The sequence below is a fragment of the Danio rerio genome, chromosome 16 (genome assembly GCF_052040795.2).
Source record: "Danio rerio strain M-AB ecotype USA chromosome 16, GRCz13ab, whole genome shotgun sequence".
NCBI lineage: Eukaryota > Metazoa > Chordata > Actinopteri > Cypriniformes > Danionidae > Danio > Danio rerio.
Window position 1 is genome coordinate 45,240,001 of NC_141036.1, and position 19,904 is coordinate 45,259,904.

At 36.6% G+C, this 19,904-nt stretch overlaps 1 protein-coding gene across 17 annotated transcripts in view; it reads right to left on the reverse strand.

The window, feature by feature from the left end:
• The window catches only part of tgfbr2b (transforming growth factor beta receptor 2b), a 90,742-nt gene that overhangs the window by 63,420 nt on the left and 7,418 nt on the right, over positions 1-19,904 (reverse strand). Inside the window, exons 2-5 of one of the 17 annotated variants that reach the window (XM_087285172.1) lie at positions 7,082-7,216; positions 5,944-6,058; positions 5,722-5,784; positions 5,528-5,643 (exon numbers count right to left, since the gene is read on the reverse strand). The exons of 1 other annotated variant lie outside the window; for it this stretch is intronic. In XM_087285172.1, the coding sequence (XP_087141298.1) occupies positions 5,528-5,643; positions 5,722-5,723 (118 nt within the window). In that variant the 5' untranslated portion in view covers positions 5,724-5,784; positions 5,944-6,058; positions 7,082-7,216. Of the gene's footprint in view, positions 1-5,527; positions 5,644-5,721; positions 5,859-5,943; positions 6,155-7,081; positions 7,217-19,904 lie in introns of all 17 variants that reach the window. 15 more of the 17 variants (XM_087285170.1, XM_087285166.1, XM_087285163.1 and 12 more) reach the window with 15 other exon arrangements.

A 19,904-nucleotide genomic window follows, 5' to 3' on the forward strand; every position in this document is an offset into this window, starting at 1 on the left:
AAAGCTTTATTTGATGTAATAATTCAGTCAAAACAGATAAAAACATTATTCTGACAAACTTTTAACAAACTTTTTATCATTTGTAAGTTTGACATGTTATGATATTGTTTTATTCAAATAAATATTAATAATTTACTCAAACCCATTACTATGAATTTTCCCAGAGATGGGTTGCGGCTGGAAGGGCATCCGCTGCGTAAAAAAAATTGCTGGATAAGGCGACCCCGGATTAATAAAGGTTAATAAAAGATTAATAAAAATAATTAATTTTTTTACATTTTTAAACAACAAATATCAACGCTTTAATTTTAGAAGAACATTAAAGCTGTATTTGATGTAAAATCAAGCAATAAAAATTGTATTAGTTGTAAGTTTGACATGTTATGACCATTGTCTAATAAAACAATATTAATATTTTACTCAAAACCCATTAAGTCAATAAAACCAACTGTTTTTTTATTATTTTTAGACAAACTATTAGACAAGACAATGTTAATGCTTTAACCTCAAAAACAATAAAGCTGTATTTGATGTAATAATTCAATCAAAACCCATGAAATAATAATTTAACCAAAATCCATTACAAGTCAGTAAATCCAGCAGTTTTCTAATTAATTTCACAAAATTTTAAACAAAATATTAATGCTTTAACCTCAGAAGGAGAATAAAGCGGTCTTTAATCTACAAATTCAATCAAAACAAATAAAAAACATTAGCTATTCTGACAAACTAACTTTTATCATTTGCAATTTTCAAATGTTTTAGTTTTTGCATAAAACAAATATTAATATTTTACTCAAAACTAGACACAATATATCGTTTCAGCATTGATATCGCAATGTGATCATTCGCATTAGTCACATCGCAGTATCTGCAATGTCAAGTTCAGCTACAGTTTATTCATCCCTTTGAGTTTTGAGTGGAATTATAGCTGACCAAGAACCATACTGTTGGGTGATTGTGAAGTTTAACCTTAATAGAGTGAAGGAGTGCTTGCTTGATTTGTTTTTAAGGCCTATGACTGCAGCATTTCAAGTGTATTTAAATAATTTATGTACAAGAAATTATTACAATACAAATGTACTGTATTTATCTTTTATACAATAAAGACTCTGCAGTTTTATTTGCTTCAATTTATAGTCTAATACAGTTTAATAAAAAAGGATTTATGCAGATTATCTGGCCTACGAAATCATCCCAGTCAATACAAAATTTTGTGCTCTTTCCAAATTGAGATATTCAAGTCATCTGGTGAAATAATTATATTCATATTACAATAAATATTGAAGAAAAACTAAATATTGCAATGTAAAAGTTCTCCAAAATCGTGCAGCCCTACTCAAAACCTATTACGAGTAAGTCAGTAACTCCATTAGTTGTTACTAATGTTAAATTTAGGTTTTGCCTCATGCATTAGAAAGACCTACTTGAATTTAATTATGTGTAACAAAAAACTCAAATCTTGTCAAGCATATAATAAACTTTATATTTATTATAATATACAGTCGTTTAAAATAACTGTATATTAAACAACCTATTAAGAAAAATTTTACTCAATTGCCATTTTATATCGTTATAGTTGCCACAATCCTTCTAACCACTAAAGGTTTTGCTGATTTGTCAAAAATAAGTTTTAATTTGTTTAAAAAAATAATCAAACGTCATGTGACCACTTATTTTGTATATATTACTACAGGACAGAATAAATATTGATTAACCTACATTTTGATTTTTAGATTGATAAGAGTCATAATAAATTACTTTTAGACACTTCATTCAAAAACTGCTGGGTTGTTGTTGTCCATGTGTCCATATTTGACCCAATTGGCATTTTTTAGAGCGTAAAAATATATTTTATCATATAATAATTACAAATTTATTTATTTAAAAAGCAAAAATTGATGCCACGATTTACACAATATGTCTATTAAAAGCTACCAGATCTCTTTAAACAGATGCACAAGTTTAATGTTAACTTCAGCAATCATTTTTGACCAAATTTAAATACAACAGCAGGCAGTAGGAGGTCCTAACAAGCATATGGTATGTCTATGGCAAAGATAGCTAGGTAAACATGAATGCACATGTGTTCATGTGGCCCCCAGAAACAGTTGCTGCCCTGTAATCATTATACCATAGCACTTGTTATAGTGGACAACCTAAGTGATCATTAGCCATGTCAGGCATCAAGTATAAACCATACTAAGTTACAATACAGCTGTCTCTGTCTGTGATTTAAACAGTACGCCTACATAAGAACCATAAGCCTTCTGTGTTTTTTTAATGATTTTTTTAAAGGCAGCTAATGAAAGATTGAATTATGTGATGTCTCAATATTTAAGTCAATCCTGAGGCTTGTTTGTTGGATGGAGTCGAGGGATGAGTTTGAGCATGTATAGAAGTTTGCAGCTGTAAAGAGAGATAGAGAGCGAAAGAAGAGATGAAGAAATCACAAACATCAGCACATGATGCTGTCAGGGGTTGCAGACCAACATAGTGCAGCATGTAGAACATTTTCAGTCGGGGCTGCCAAGATCTGAGAATGACTGATTATTGTTTGCGTATGACTATGTTGAAATCTTTCTGTGGATTTATATAACAGCGCTAAGAGCACAGCCAGGACTCTCAGGACACTTTATCCTCTCTGAATATTTCATCACCTCTTTTACTCATCGCTAATGTTAGCGCTTCTATCTAAAGAGAGGTGTTCACACTAAGTGATTTGAAACCAATGCTGGTGATTTCACGTTCAGCTATATGATAAATGTTGCAACTACAGCACGCAATGATGAACACAGATGTCAGAAAACATTCGTTCACACACTGATGATCCATTCCTGCAAGTTATAAACATTCTCCTCTAGAATCTTAAAGAGATGGTTTATCCATTAATGAAAATTTGCTGTTAATTTACTCGCCCTTGGGGCATCCTAGATACGCAAGTCTTTGCATCGGTGGAATATTAAACACTGACTTGATGTGCTGCTGCTGCAAAACCACATTGTGTGAACTTTCATTATAGCTGCCTGTCAAAAAGTTATTACAAATTTAAAAGGATCACTTGCAATCAAGCAAGAGACGGCTTGTGTAGGCCTACCGTTTAAATCACAACGCTACAGGAGCTTTGCATTCCAGACTGTTTTAAATGCCCCCAGAAGTATTTGCCTGGAGTATGGCTTAAAGGTAATGATGTAATTATTGTTCAGCTTCATGTACAGGACAATCTGTTCACTTCATAAAATCATAATGTATCATATGGAGCCATAGGTATTCATTTGGATCAGCAGATGCCCTTCCGACTGCAACCCATCACTGGGAAACATCCATACACACACATACACTTTGGACAATTTTAGTTTATTCAATTCACCTGTACCACATGCCTTGGACTTGTGGGGGAAACCTGAGCAACCAGAGGAAACCCACACAAACATGAGAAGAACATGCAAACTCCACACAGAAATGCCAACTGACCCAGTCAGGGCTGGAACCAATGACCTTTTTGCTGTGAGGCAATTGTGCTTCTCACTGCGCCACCGTGAACTAACTATCATTATTCAAATACATATTGCAACATTACAAAATGTGAAGTTGAATGACTATATTTCCTCTTATGCTAAAAAAAATTTCAGATGGGGAGCTAGTGGTTGGGATGCACAAGAAAAGAAACCAAAATGTCACTCTGGCGACATCCTTACATTATTTTTTATTTAAAATCTCCTCAGTGCTGCTAGCCACGGCACTCATTTTTGCATGTGTTGTTATTCTGACCTGAGGTGACAATTGCGAGCGTGTGGTTTCCTTTCAATGCGATTTGCGCTTAAGCTCCCTTGCCGTCTTTCTGTATAACTAGACGATCATCAACCGTTTCCTCAGAGGATGACAAACGGACAAACCAATCCTGCAGCTCCCAAGCAAAGTAAAAAGCACTGCAGTGTTTGGATGCGCTGTGTTTGTCTGAGGTAATTAGTCTACCGTTACTGAAATAGATCAATACAAATCGTGAAGCAGATTGGTTAGTTCTATTTACATGAATCGTGGTGAGCTTGCGGAATTCTGAAAAGTTGAGAGGTTTTTAACTAAGTGCGCCTAGAAAATGCCTGCGCGTCAAGTGTGTCGCTTGAACAACATGTGCATGTCACTCCCATATGTGTGCCATGCAAGTTGCGTGTCTCCATTGGAAATGACAAATTTGTGTCAGCAGCCACAATTTAATAGAAATACAGCGCTTCATACCGAAACTTGATACCAAGCTTTTTTTTTTTTAAACGATATTGACAATGGTGTTTGGTCAATAAATATCGATACAAATTTTATTGCCCAGCCCAAACTACACTTATTCATACTATTCTGAAATGCTAGTAAGTGGTGGGGTATTGAGAGTCCACTGTGTCGAGTTTCTTTGCCAGTGTTTTGTGTTCACGCTGGAAATGCGTGCAATGCAGCTGTAGAAGTAGCTCAAACTCAAACCTATTCAATGAAGAAGGTAGCAGTTATCAGCAAATGTAATAAATGTTCAACTTTAATTATTAAGTAAATGAAAGTATCCATCTGGAGCTCCTGCATGGGACTCGACACTTGTTAAACCCTTGCACCACTGACTCCTCTCCCACGGCTCTCTGCCCCACCCACACTCGTCACTGCTACCATGCCAACCAATCACAGATATTCGCTGCAATGTGTATTTTTAGAGAGTCAGGGTGTGGCGAAAGGTATGTGAGATCTATGGTGCACTAAGTGCAGAAGTATAAATTGTCCTTTAGTCTGTGCTGCAGAGGAGAGATTAGAGCTGCTGGATTTACAACATGATAATTTATCAACTTCTTCTGAATTGTATTAAAGTGAGTGGTAGGGGAACAGAGTAATCATTCTAGAAACATAAACAGCATGTATCAGAGGTGAGTAAAGTACATTGTTTGATTATGTTTTAAAAATAATATTTATTATCAGTTTTTTCCATAATTTTTAATGTTTAGTAATTATGTTTTGTTAGTATGTTTTGTTCTGAAACTTAAATATCGCAGGAAAGAAGGTTTGAATTTAATAGCTGATCACATGACGCACTGAACAATGTTCTTACACCAGTGTGATTGTAGGCTCCAGGGACCAGCCAAGACTGATCAAACCGGTGTCATTGTATTAACTAGCACTTTTAAATTTTGAATAAATTTACATTTAGTCATTTAGCAGACTTTTTTGTCCAAAGCGACTTACAATTGAGGAGGCATTCAGCAAATCAACAAGAAGAGGCAATACACACAAGAAGTGCTTGTTATACAAAGTAACTTATTTGTACTCAGAGAATTTAGTTTTTTTAATTAGAAAGGGAGAAGGAGAGAAAAAAGTGCTTCTACAGGGGGTTTTGGTTTTATTCACCAGATTTCGGGTGTTCTCAGAAGAGATTTTTAGTTGTCTCAGAGGTTTTTAGTTGTCGTTGGAAAGATGCCAGTGAATCTGCAGTCCGACTAGAAAAGATCATTCCACCAGCGTGGAGCATTGAATGAAAAGGTTTTGGAAAGTGACTTACAGCCCCTCTGCGATGGCAGTACATCTTGATGCTCGCTCCCTGAGCGGAGGCTCCTGAAGAACATGTAGACCTTTAGGAGCATGTGGAGGTAAGAGGGTGCAGTGCTAGTGGCTAGCCTGCAAGCAAGCATCAGTGATTAGAACTTGATTTGAGTATCAACCGGTAACCCATGCAGAGAGAGAAAGAGGTGTTACATGGGCTCTCTTTGTCTCACTGAAGACCAGAGGAGCTGCAGCGTTCTGGATCATCTGTAGAGGCTTGAGAGTGCAGGATGGGAGACCAGCTAAAAGAGCATTACAGTAGTCCAGCCCTGAGATGACAAGAGCTTGGACTAAAAGTACATTACAGTACATTTATCATCTATAAATCTGATTCTTTGTCAATAGGGATTCAATAATTAAAACAAAAGAGTGTACCTGTAATACATCTTAGTCTTTTTAAAAGTGTAGCCAGTTGCTCAGTCCAGAAAATATCGCATTTTGGTGCCGCTGCACGTCAGGGGTGAATTACATTTCTCAGAGGTCAGAACAGCTTCTTGGAAAGAGCAGAGGGATTTATCAAAGCACTGGCGAGTATGTTTGAGATCATGCTGCTCAAGTGCTCCTATCAAACAGCAGATGAGCATGCCTGAGGGTGTAAAAGAACAAGAGATGAAGAAAGTGAGAGTCATTTGTACAAGGAAATAAAATTATGGAGATTGATAGAAGCAGCTCAACGCTGTTCAGAATAAGAGTAAGGTATCATTAAACCTAAACTAAATACACCATGAAAACAAAACATTTACTTCTGACTACTTTAATAAGTATTAAATGAATTATAATAGGTATATATACTTTATACTAATGTATTATAAAATAAAAATTTTTTGTAAATTAGTTGGCTCAATTTAAATTAAAAGCATTAACAACATGAAAAAGATCAGATGTGTTTTAATCCATCCCTTCCAATAATCTTTTTATTGAATTATTGCTGCAATTAGGAAATATCTAAATAATTTACATGAACAAAATCAAATAAAATTCCAAACAAATTAAACTAAACTTGCTCAAAGGCTGTTTCACTGAAGTCCCAGTCAGATTACACGATTTTTATTGTCGGTTACGAATGTCACTATGTCAGATAATGTGATTTTTTTTCTTAATGAAATCATGACTTGTCCTGGGTAGCAAATGTGCCAGATTAAACCCAGCTTTTGGGTTTAAAAGTGTACTCTACATTTAATTGACAAAAATTAACCCCATTGTTGTTCATATTTAACATTATACAAGCCTTTATTTCACTGAAGAACTGCACTAGTTTTAAAACTCTGACTAGAGTTTGCTTGTGAAAATGGTGGAAGATAAACTAGCCACTAACCAAACCACTGGGTGACAAACTTTCTATTTGTCAAGCATGAACCTGAAAAGTGTGTGAGTCGTTTAGTGCATTACATTTCAGAGTTCATCAACAACCATTTTCAATTGTAAGGTTCCAAGGGTTTTACTATCTGTTCAGATTTGAATAGTAATGTAGTGTAGAAGTTTTAGTAGAAGTGTGTTTGAAAGTTTTATACACCTGCCACGCTGGCATCATTTATCACTCTGGCAATAATGAAACGTTTCTGAGTCGACAGGTGTGTGGTCAGATCCTTCCTCAGAAACACCTGAAACGTCTGTTCTGAGTCTGACACCCATCTACTCCGCCGGCGGCCTGAAGACATAAACGTAAACAAAACTTTACTGCGGTTAGTTTTGTCTGTTATATCAAAGTGCTTAAGTGTGTCGCGAGTGTCTTCTTGACGGCTCTATTCTGAGCACACAAAGGCTCAGGACAGGAGAGGAGTTGGGTTTCTGTTGGCATGATTGCTATGTGTATTTCTGCTCTCCTGTCACCTGAACCAGCGAGATACCAGAAGGCCACAAGTAGTAATATTGAAAAAAAAAAAAGTCTATTTTTGAGTGGTTTTCATGGGTGAAGTGTGGGCAAAGATGAAAGGTTAAGAGACTAGGATGCTAAACGCTTTAAATGGTTTATGTGGGCATCGATTTGACTCATTTTTCATTCTTGTGTATAGCATCAGGGTTTCTAGGAAATAAAAGTATTTCTCGATTTGTTTCCATGTTTAAAGATATACGTGGAGATACGTGGCCATGTTTAAGTTGCCAGCAAAAGCTTTACCAGAACCAGATTAAAATATCAGAAAAAAAGTATCTATAAAATACTTACAAATATTCATCCAAACATATTTGGCTAGCATACATAATCTGATCTAATCTAATATGAATAAAAAAGAAAAAGTTGCAAGAAAAGTAACATTTTGTTAGGGTCGTTGCAGTTTGTAAAATGTTACATTTTGAAAACAATAATTTTATATATTTTCTTAAATAATCCTGTAATATTTTTGTTTTATGGAAAATAACAGCAACATCAATAACAGTATATTTTTGTTTAATGTTTTTTATCATAATTTGGAAAATGATATTTTAAATTGCAGTGTAATGTATAGTGGATGCTGACAACAGAGGTGCAGATCCAAATGCAAGATTTATTCAACAGAATGGTCCGGCAAACAATAGTCAGCACAGTTGCAAACAGATGTATTCAGAATTTCAGGCAAATCCAGAGTTGTGGTCATATAAAAAAGTTTATAGTCAAAAGGCAGGCAACAGGCAACATAAACAAACAAACAAACAAACAAGGCAAGAGAAAACGTGTGGGAATGTTCACAAAAACAGTACTGACCTTATTCTTGTCATATGAGCACAGCCATTTAAATCTTTTTGGCTTGAGACTTTCGGCTTCTTTCGCTTTCATTCATTTTTAGACGATTAAAACAGCTTGGTATGGTGCTTGATGTTGCAAACTGATTTTTGCATACTATATTATTCTGCTTTGTGTGTAATGTCAGGAACACACTTGCTTTTAGAGCAAGTAGTTTGACCATTTTTGTAATTTATTATTCCTAGTCATTTCTCCCATAGGCAACTGAACTGGAAGTTCTAAAACAATTGCACTTCCGCATTGAATAATAAGGTTAATAACAAGACTCAGCTCTGATGTGTGTGTGTTTGTGCGCTGTATTTAAAGTCCCTGTAAGCAGTTCATGAGCAGCTCCCAGTCGTGAGTGTATGTAATTTACCAAATGAGGAACAGGTGTGTGTGAGCAGTGCACGACTGGAACTTGTAGTCCATATACCGGCGAATTTGTAGTCCTTTAGTGGTGCATTTCTAGTGTTAACGTTATATGCAAGAGACAGATCATAATTCAATTTTCATTTCTCTAAGTAAAAAAACAATTGGCCACAGTGAGAAAGGAAGCATCTGATCGTAACAATGTGGATAAATATACCTCATACTATAGATTATATACTGTAGATCTGGCTATGTAGAACCACCATTTAAAATACTTTTGTTCTCCACCTGACACATTGACGGTGACAAAACAGAATGTCCCTGTCTGCATGATCTTCATCATCAAACATAGTTTTAAATGCCATTCATTCATTCATTCATACAATTTCTTTCCGGCTTAGTCCCTTTATTAACCAGTGGTCGCCACAGCGGAATGAACCACTAACATATGCAGCATATGTTTTACGCAGCTAACACTCTTCCAGCCACAACCCATTACTAGGAAACATCCATACACTAATTCACACACACTCATACACTACGGTCAGTTTTAGCATACCCAATTCACCTGTACCACGTCTTTGGCATTATGGGGGAAACCGGAGCGTCCGGAGGAAACTCACGCGAACATGGGGAGAACATGCAAACTCCTCACAGAAACGCCAGTATGGAGACCCAGCAGACCTAGCCGAGGCTCGAACCAGCGACCTTCTTGCTGTGAGGCGAATGTGCTACCCACTGCGCCACCGTGTCACCCATTTTAAATGTCAAATCTACATAATTTTATAACAAAACTATTTTATTTCTTTCATCCTTCATATAAAAAGCTAGGCAAGATCTTGTTTGTTACAAGCTGCCCGCCCCCATTGGCCAGAAAAGTGATTATGACATGAAAAATGTTGTGCCTTTAAACATTGCATATCCAATCAAAAAATCTAAGATTCTTACTTGAAGCACAAAAGAAGATGCCAAATTGGTTTGTGTTAGATCTAGATAAGCTCTTTTATTTTTCCTAAATATGCACATTTCATACGCAGCATTGTTTTTCAGTCCATGACACTGCAGCAGAATAAACCGTTTTTGGGATGTGGACCAAACACAATTCGTTTGATTGGAAGCTTCCTGTACAAAGTTCATCTGACAGATTTATTTTTTAAAGCTCAACATTTCCGGTTGTTAGTGATCCAGAGTCCCAGAAAACAAAGCAACAAACACAGCTTCTGTTTGACCAATGAAAGCAGTTTTCTTTAAATTTGTAGTATTTGTGTCATGCAATTGTGAGTAATTATTCTCTTCATCCAGTGCAGTTGTTGTTTTCTGGGTTCTAAAAAATTGCTATATTGTTATGAGAAATGTTTTCAAGGACCCAGCATGTGGGTGGGCTCTCCGAATGAATCAACTGAATTTGCAAAATGCACCATTAGGCTGATTTGCTAGTATGGAGTCGCCTGAAGAGGCTACATTATTCTGTCCAATGAACCACTTATTTGTTTCAACTCGCTGTATTTTCTTCATCCAGTTGTCATTTTTTTTTTTTTTTTCTGTGTCAAAAGTACAACTTTGTTACATATGATATGGGATATGGTTTCAGAGCCTTTCAAAATGATTTGAACTAAATCACGACTAAGATTATTGACTAAATATTTTCTTCAACTGTTTATACCTACAAATAATTAGAACCTTTACTCAGCAATTTTGCTTCCTGTGTTCAAAAATATTGAAATATTTCTACATATTATTTGAGAAATGCCTTCAGGAGTTTCCATAAACTCTCTAAATCTTTAATACTGAGTCACGAAGTACTATTTGACTGATTTGTTGTAATAGAAGCTGACTCAAAAGACAAATGACTTGTTTCAACAACCTGTAGGCAATTACGCTCTTCATCCATTGCCTTTTTTTGTTTTCTGCACTCTAAAGTGTCCCAATCTTCAAACTGAACTAGTCTCAAGAGTCGTTCATTCCTTATGTTGTTATAGGTCTGAAAACCACACCTCTCTTCACATCAAATGAGTCAGAACCAAATCCCAGATAAGTCATCCCTCACACATTTTCCCATTATCCCTAGGCTTACGGAGATGTGCAGAGTATACAAATGCCCTTGGAAATAATAACAACATCGGGTAAAAGGGCCAGAAATAAGGTGGGGCTTTTACAGGCAGTCAATACTGACTAATCTAGTGTATTTAAACACGATGACTCAAAGGATTATTGGAGGACTTCAAAGTTTTCGTGCACAGTATTATATATACAAGGCCCAATGTACACTATTATATCACACAGCTAAAGACGTCTGTAAAAAAATATGAATAACCTAATGTATCATGGCATTTACGTTACATTTACATTTAGCTATTTAGAAGACGCTTTTGTCCAAAGCAACTTACAATTGGGGTGGCATTCTGCAGTTTAATAAAAAAAGACAAAACACACAAGAAGTACTAATTATAGAAAGAAACTATTAAGGATTTGCATAACTCTGAAAAAAAGCTACTTTTAAATTAAAGTAGCATTCAGAAAAAACAAAACACGCATAAAGAAACTCGACACAAAGGAACATAAACACCTAATGGTAGCTAGCGTTTGGGACGTGTTATGGCAGAGCATCACAAACAGCACGCAGAAGTATGTGGACAGGGTCAAGACAGTAGCCGTGGGTCACGCCGATTACTCGATGCAGAAGTATAAATCAGCTTTAGTGCTCAGAGAATTAAGTTCTAGAATAAAGAGGTGGGAATGTATTTTTTATATAGAGAGAAGAGTGTTTCTTACAGGTGGTTTGTCAGGCCCACTCACTTGTTTGAAGCGCACTTCATAAATGCACTATGTTTTTTTAGAGATATGGATTGATATCCATAATCATGCCACCTAAGGCTAAAACAGAAACACTGAGAAATATTTTTCTATAGGGCAAGTGTGTGAATTGCTGGAAAAGCAAAAAGATAAATAAAAAAATAGAGATAAGAAAGTGTGGTGCAATTGTGCAAAACTAGTCAAAATGCTGGTTAAAGTATCATGCTGCGTTCACACCAGACGCGGATAAAGCATGAGGCGAGAGTGATATACATGTTAAGTAATTGTACACACATGAATAGCTATCCTGCAGCACAATACACACGAATGAGGTGGCACGAATGATGTGATTCACGAAATGAATCGGCGCGAGTTAATTGTTTTGAGCGATTGACGTGCTCAAGTTGGAAAACTTCAGCGAACATTCGTGCTGCTTTAACCAATCATGAACTTTGTCTTGTAGGGGCGTGATTATGATGTAGAGCCTGTTGTTGGTGTCTTGAGGGGAAATCTTGCTGCTAACACCGGGCAACAGTTTATCAAGCTCGGCTCAGTGGGAAGCACTGCTGAAAGCTTCCATCATCCAGGTATAGTTTCTGAAAGAGTTGATGAACTCACAGAGCTGGGTGCACCTCTGACTGGATCTAGTGGACTCAAACACGGTTTCAAATGAATTAACGCTGTTTTTCAGCCTTTATAAAGCACATAAACACTCTCTCAAGAAAATCCATGTAAGCCATTTAGCAACATAGCTAGAGAAAGAAGCGAGTAAACTCAAAATGTTCACGTGTTTATTTCCGTGCGAACAGTGGGATTTATTTGCGCTTTCCACATCTGGTGTGAACACAGCATCAGAGAGATTAAATAGTTTTCTACAGGTGGTTTATCAAACCCACTCACCTTTGTGAGGCACACTCATGACCCATTCACACAGGGTGTCATCATAAACGCTTCCCATTTACTTTGAATGGGTGATGTCAAGCGTTGCCGAACTGAACTGTGGATCCGTTGGCTTCAGCAGCATTGCTAGCTGCAGAAGTTGAGAATTTCTCTACTTTTCAAGTGCCAATGGAAGTGTCAGCCAATCAGATAGCTTTATGCAAATACATACAGTAGCCAATTGTGCATTAATTTTATTGCCTGAAGCTGCTATGACGATCGCGTCAGCCCTCACTTCAGACAGGCCTTAAGTGCTGATGATGAAGCCCCATGTGAATCGGGAGTTAAAATGCATAATGCTTTGAGGTTGTTGAGTCGGGGAGAGAAAAGGAGGTCCAGGTCCTTTTTAGAGAAGTTTATGTAGATGATTGCAGAACAAATGAGTTTTTAGTTGTCGTTTGGAAATGGGAAGATCATTCCACCAGCCAGGAACATTAAACGAAAATTCATAACTTTTTGATTTAGTGGCTAATTCGTATTAAGTATGGCCTCATTGGTACATTTTATTGTGATATGCTCATCCCCCAGTGACAGTTAGGGTTAGGGCTGAGATTTGGAAGCATTGAAACTTTTAATGTTTCATACAAATGAAGTTTCTGACAATATGCTTAATAGTTTTGTTTCCTCGTGAGATTGGGCTGAAATAACAACACTAGGGATAACCATGCACACATTCACAACAAGCACACAGTGTTTGTTTAAACATGCCCTAAGGCTGAGCATAGAACGTTTTAAAAAACAGGATGTGAGTCACCACGGATTGGCTGAAGGTTTCTAGGCGAAACTTCTAACTCGTTCACCAAATGTAAATTACTCGCACAGAGGAGTGACCCAATCGCTCTCAAATGCCTGGTTGAATAGCTTTTGGGAAGTCCGTTTGGAGTGAATTAGACTGAGTCAGTGCATGGAATCAGTCCCAGGCTCCAGGGCTAGAAGCGTCTAAGCACTTCCTGTGGTCTTAATCCCTTCTGAGGGGACCAATCGCCCACTCACTCATGCTCATTTGCCAGCTGCTACATGACACTTCCTACATCCAGTCACACACATGGCATTGAGTGAAAGACACGTCTGTTGACTTAATCACAGCCAGAGTTGTGCACATGTTTGGGCTTGTGAATGAATGTGGAGCAGATCTACACATGTGGATGAAGAAGATCTGGTTGGAGATCTCCTTAGTTTGTGTCAAAAGCCCTGGTGGGATGGGAGGAGTTGTATATGAGAAGATGGGGTAATGAAACAACTATTCGAGCATCTGCATGATTTTAATCCTATCTGAATCTGCCTTGACAGTAATCTTCCCATGGCAGTAAAAATTACAGGGTAAGAGAAGAAACTAGCAAGATGCAATGTATAAGTAAGAAACTGGTCTGACAACATTGAACAAAAACTGCTTGATTTGTTGCAAATAGAGTACTGTATATGCATTTCTTTCCTAATTCTGCTGAGCCATTAGGCATTGGATCTCATGGTTGCCTATTTAATATTATCACATTTTTCCTCATACTTTTTTAGAAAAACTTTAAAAAGTAAATGAAAACAGATGTGTCATTTTTGGGGATAAAGTAATTTCAACAAAATTTCATCCCATATTAATTGACAATAATCATTAACAACAGGTGACAATAACTTTAAAGAAACTGTCCTAAAAACAAATCTTGTCACCAAATTCGTATTGCTGTATTGTAATTTAATGCTAAACATATTAATCACATGAAAAAGTGAGAGTTTTGTTAATGTGCATACCGTGTTTTTATGAAAGAGCTGAATTGAATTGCATTAATAAGTCCACTGGATTGCATAGACTTTCCATTTTCAACCCACTTCAAAATGCCTAGCATGCTTGTTCACACAATTCCTCAGGCTTGCAGCTAATTAACAACAAAATAAGCCAGCGGTTCTTCACAATAAAAACAAAAGCCACATGAAAAAGATGAAAAGGAAACCAAACAAAAAAACACTTGCTGTGTGTTAATCAGAAAACAGGAGGTCAAAAATACAAACTTGCACAAAACACAAAAAAAGAACTAATTTGTGAATAGGAAACTGGGGTAAAGCTACTCTGGAAAAAAAGTAAGCAACACAAATTATTACGATGGAGATACTATATATTTTATATATAAAAAATAAGCAATATTGAGAAGGTAAATTAAGACTGTATAATTTAACTACAAAGAACATAACCTAAAAAAATAAGTTATCAAAAAGAAAAGCAAATTGTCAGCTGAGCATAGTACATTACTTGCCTAATAAATGTTTAGAATTTTAAATATATGTGTGAAATTAAATAGGTTAAGGTGGTTCATTCCACTGTGGCGACCCCTGATAAATAAGGAGCTAAGCTGAAAGAAAGTGAATGAATGAATGATTGAATTAAATGGGTTAATGTGAAACCAATTCAGATTACACTATTAATACGATTTTCCAATGGAATATGTCCTTTGTTAAAAAAGCAAGATGTGTTGCAACAATAAGTTTATGATACACAAAAATTTTAATTTGCTGTTAACTTACTTATTTAGGCCACCTATTTCTATGATGGAACGTTAAAGATTGTTGGCTGAAACTGGCCTTGTTGATTAATAAATTGGTCAATGGCTATATGCATTTTCACAAGAGAGAACTATTTAAAATAATTAAACATATACATACATATACAACAAAACATTTATACAAATTAGTACTTGTGGCCCCCAATGACTAAAGTATTTATTCAATCATTCATTTTCTTTTCCCTTTATTAATCAGGAGGTCGCCACAGCGGAATGAACCACCAACTTAACCAGCATATGTTTTACACAGCGGATCCCCTTTTAGCTGCAACCTATCACTGGACAACATCCATCCACACTCATTCACACACACACACATACAAGACAGACAATTTAGCTTACCCAATCCACCAATAGTGCATGACTTTGGACTGTGTGGGAAACTGGAACACCTGGAGAAAACCCACACGAACATGGGGAGAACATGCAAACTCCACACAGAAATGCCAACTGACCCAGCGACCTTTTTGCTGTGAGGCGATATCGCTACCCACTGCGCGACAGTGACGGCTATAAATTTGATGTGCGATTTGATTTTGCTCTGGGCATGGGAAATTAAATAATACAAATGAGCAATTCCAGCGTTACGGATGTGACATTTGCAGTAAAAACTCAAAACATAAATTTGCATAGAAAGTATATGTTAACATTATATTGAAACATTAGTTTTTTTTATTTTCCAGAACAACTGACCACTGAGTTATGGGAGCAGAAAAATATCAATCTGTAAACATGTTTTGTATTGAAAATGAGCAAAATAAACATGCATTATGGATGTGACAAAGAAGTCTGCAGGTTTACACTATACAACATACTTTGTAGAAATTCTGAAAACTAAAACTGCAAAACCCAAAAGAAACGATGATAATCAAAAGGATAAGAGTTGGCCCTCTATAAAACAAAAATGATTGGTTTTATTTTATTTAACATTTTCACATTTATGAGGAAAAAGTGTCGTTATAGATGTGACATCTCTCTGCTATGGATGTGACAGATGTGAAATTGTCACTTGTGTGACTGGTAAATCTAAAAGAATAGTTTGAAAACATTGACAGATGCATTTTGGAGTATTTCTAAAGTACTGCAATATACTTGCTTGCCCAAAAACTCAGAAACGGTTTCCATATTTTGGTAAAAACTTGCTTGCTTGAAAATTGCACGGAATTGCTCATATATATTTTATATTGCAGCCTCTTGCAATTAACTAATTGCAACGTTTCAAATTGCGATTACAATTTGATTCCAATTAATCACACAGCACTAGTAGGTTCTCTTGAAGCAGCAAATTGAATTTTTCTTTTTGATATTTGGCACCAGTTTATCAGTAATTGACGATTTTGTTCTCTTTGTGAGGTTTATTTATAAACTAGTTTTGAGAGGATCACGTGTTTATGATTGCTTGCTGCCACTCCCGCAGTATTCAATTTATGATTCACCAGATGATTCCTAAGCCACTATAACAACCCTAAGTTCCATATAACAGCCATTTTCATTTTGAAGAATCCCCCCTTCCACCCCTACTCCTCCTCCTTTCCTAGATGGGGGCACGGTGACCCAGTGGTTAGCACTGTTGCCTCACAGCAAGAACATCACTGGTTCTAGTCCTTAATGCCAGCCAATGTTTTTGTGAATAAAGCAACGGAGTGCTTTATGCAATATTTCATTTTTGTGCATTTATTTAATTTGCATATTTGTTTGAAAACATAACTAGGTGCCACCAGAAGACACATGTATAATTTTTGTTTAGCCTGAATATGTTTTTTGACTCAAAATGTCAATGTACTTAAAGGATGACACTAGTGGGTTACATTTTTAATCATTATTAGTACATTTTTATTATTGGACACAATTGTCTCATTGACTATTGAGAACATCCCAAACTGATATTCACATTGTCCTTTAGATGAATTGTGGGAGAGCTCAGGGAAAAAGGAAAAGGAAATGAAGTATGATATCACACACAGCAGTATCACAAAGAACTTCCCATAAACGAGCCATTGTGTTGAGTGAACTCAAGCAGAGAGGCCAGAAGATGCTTGTGTGAAATATAAAGGAGAGCCAATGTGTGTTTCACTCTTCCTTTACTTGCTGACCTTTTTTCTTACTCTCACTTAATTCCATCACGCCATCACCCCCCATGATTCCTGCTGCGGGCAGAAACATGCTTTCCAAAGAGTAAGCACTTAAAAAAGCCGGAATGTTGCTTGGAATGTCGCTGACAGGAAAGCAGGAGGAAGGGTCCCTCTACTTTCAGATGCTAAAAAGCATGCCAGCATCTCTTCCTATCTTTTGAATTCAAGCACATTCACATAACCCGAACCACTTTCTTCACAATGAGGGCTTGTTTTTGTGGCATGTGGGATATGCTTCCTCTTTCTTATCTCCAAAAGGGTTTCTGAGGTTGATGGATCCTCATCCCACCCAAAAGCAGCACTTACTCTTTTATTAAGTTATTTGGCCAGACATCATTTTTAATAGCAGTGCCCCATTAGCTCTCCTTCAGCACAACATGTCCAAATGTTACTTGCCTTGACTGCGGTTTTATGGCGGTTCTTCTGTAGATGAACATGAAATGATGAGGCTAATGGTTGAACTCCATTTCCAGGGATGGGATAGATTGGTCTGTGTGCATTTCTGAGGTGAAAGCAGCCCTCGACCACCCCCGTTCCCACACAGAAAAGCTCACGAGAGCTGTCTGTATTGGGTGAAAGATGTGGCTGCTTGGGTTTGGGATCTGGCAGGCTTTGAAATTCCATAATGAGGAGCAGGTCTGTCATTAGAGGATGAAAGAGAAAGGATGGATTTGAGGAGAAGATGCTAATCATACTAAAAAAAGCAAAGACTTGATTACAGGGCCCACTGTAAAAGAGATACAGGAATCTCACAGTCAAATCTGAAACATAATCTGCAGTACATGAATGGAAACTCTTCTATACAAGACTGATTTTTCATGTAATTGCATAATAAGTCAGAACCAGGGCTAGCCATTTCAGTTATGCTAAAATGAAAAGGGCTAAAAGCCATTTCAGGTTTTTAAGTTGCAATGAAACCAAAGTAGAACTAGAGCTGCACGATTCTGGCTAAAAGAATTTTCTCATGATTCTGTAAATGTAAAATAAAGGTTAATAGGCTAATATTATTATTTCTCAAACATATGGTAAAACACGAAAATTAATATTAGCCCTATGTATAGATCTACTGTTGGTTAAAATACAAAATTTTGTAAAGACTTGGAATGGTGAAAGTGAACAGACTTTAAATATGTCCGGTTTGTTAATGCACAGTAAAGTGATGGCATCAGAATATAACTATTCATTATTCTAAAAATTTGATTTACTTTTAAGTTTGAGACGTATGCTTATCATTTGTCATTGACAACATAATTAGACCATTTTTTTACTAGTAATATGAGACATTTGTCATTATCAGATTCCCTCTGGCATTATATTCAACATTATATAGGCTAGAGTAGTTATACTGACACTGTAAACATAGATTTTCATACACAACCCTCTGTGTTTGCTATGAAAGAAAAACAAATTAAAAGCTCTAAATTGCGATATGATGTTTTAAATGATGTGGATGCTTTCAGTTACACTTTCACCGTGAGAAAAAACACACACATGCAAATACTTCCCGCACGGCTCCCAAATGATCGCTCTGTGCAACAAACTGAACATTATTAACAATTTTATTAGATGTTATTCACAGCCTATGCAGGTTAGCTTCACTAAAGTAGGCATGATTGGCGGGTACGTGTGCGTCCTCTTGACAGTAAACAAACAACTCCCGGTCAGCTCATGTGTGATTTCATGGCCATGAATATATCATTATGATTTAAAGGTACAAATGTATATTGGTTTGGTGCTGTAGTGAGAGCCACATTGTCCTACATTGCTAAAAACACTATTAGGACACATATTTCACTAAAAAGTGAAAATTGGTTGTTTTTGCATCATTTAGAGCAAATTTGTTCTTTCGGTTTAAACAGAAATTTTGAAGCTACCGGTCAGCAAGTGACATCATTGAGTTTTCAACATATCTGTTCATTAATTCATAAGAAAGACTTGGTTCAAACTAAAACGCTCTATTGAGGTGCAACTTCATAAATATGATATAGCTTCCAAGACTCCTTTTACCTGTTACAGTGTTCAGAGAGAGACGCCACGCTGTGTTGCCAACCGTAATTAAAACAAGTAGAAGAAGAAGAATTGTTGCAATTGTGCCACAATGATCATTTTGTTTCCAAACGCAGCTCAACATGTGTGGATTACAGTAATCTGCTAACATGCGACAAAAATATGTTTGTAAAGAATATTTTTACCTGAGAGCTTTTCGAATCTGGAAATGGTGAAATCCAGATTTGCCACTCATCTCCTTTTAAAAAAAGGTGGTTGCAGATCATGTTGATTGTCCTGCCTCAATGGATTTGGTAAGAGTGTGATCAATGTTCTTTGTTTATGTTTATTTAAATGCCAAAGTTAGTAAGTGTCATCAGCGGTACTCTTTCAGTTTTTAAAGACATACCTTAGTCAAAATTATTTAGTTACTAAGTTTACTGTAATATCACTACAATATTATGGACTGAAAATCCTTCACTTCCACACAGTTCTCAGATCCACTGCAAATGCTGCTCTCCAATCATCTCCCCTGCGTGTCTGTTTGTGTTGCCACTGTGAAAATCGTGTGATCATACTGAAACTCCCCTTTTCATGCAAACTCTTCCCTCTTTCCCCACTCAGCACTCCCACTAAACAAAGCTGGACTCAACCACTTCCCTGACTTTTTTCAAACTAGAGGTATGAAAACACCCTGCTAAGACAGGCAGTACTTAGGCCCCGTTTACACAAGTGCGTTTTAGTTTTAAAAACGACGTTTTAAAATGAAAATGATCCGCGTCCACATTAGCATTTTACCCAGCGTTTCTGAACAGCTCTCCATCTACACCAAAACACTGAAACGCACATCACATGACCACACACTCT